Genomic DNA, 234 nt, shown 5'->3' on the forward strand with positions numbered 1-234 from the left:
GGTCCATGGCATGCCCGGAGCTTCGGCGAAGAGGTACTCAAATGACTTATCGAGCGCATCTTGAAGAACCTTTATGAATGGAAGCCTCGATCGGATCGGAGGTTTGTTGGCACGCCTCAAGACAATCAACTCAGCTTTGATTCGGGTAGACAAGCTCTGCGCGCGTGAGCACTGATCCCAGCAGTGCATCTTGGAATTGCAAAGCGGACACCCTCCAATAGAGCCGTCATCGTC

At 53.0% G+C, this 234-nt stretch overlaps 1 protein-coding gene across 1 annotated transcript; it reads right to left on the minus strand.

Annotated features, from left to right (window-relative positions):
- Positions 1 to 234, minus strand: BDZ83DRAFT_550747 (uncharacterized protein; the record flags this gene model as incomplete). The annotated part of the gene is made up of 1 exon (XM_060503487.1): positions 1 to 234. A coding segment is annotated over one exon (234 nt), but the record flags the coding sequence as incomplete, so codon positions are not given.

Source organism: Colletotrichum acutatum (genome assembly GCF_030867785.1).
Source record: "Colletotrichum acutatum strain CBS 112980 chromosome Unknown BDZ83scaffold_132, whole genome shotgun sequence".
Classification (NCBI taxonomy): domain Eukaryota; kingdom Fungi; phylum Ascomycota; class Sordariomycetes; order Glomerellales; family Glomerellaceae; genus Colletotrichum; species Colletotrichum acutatum.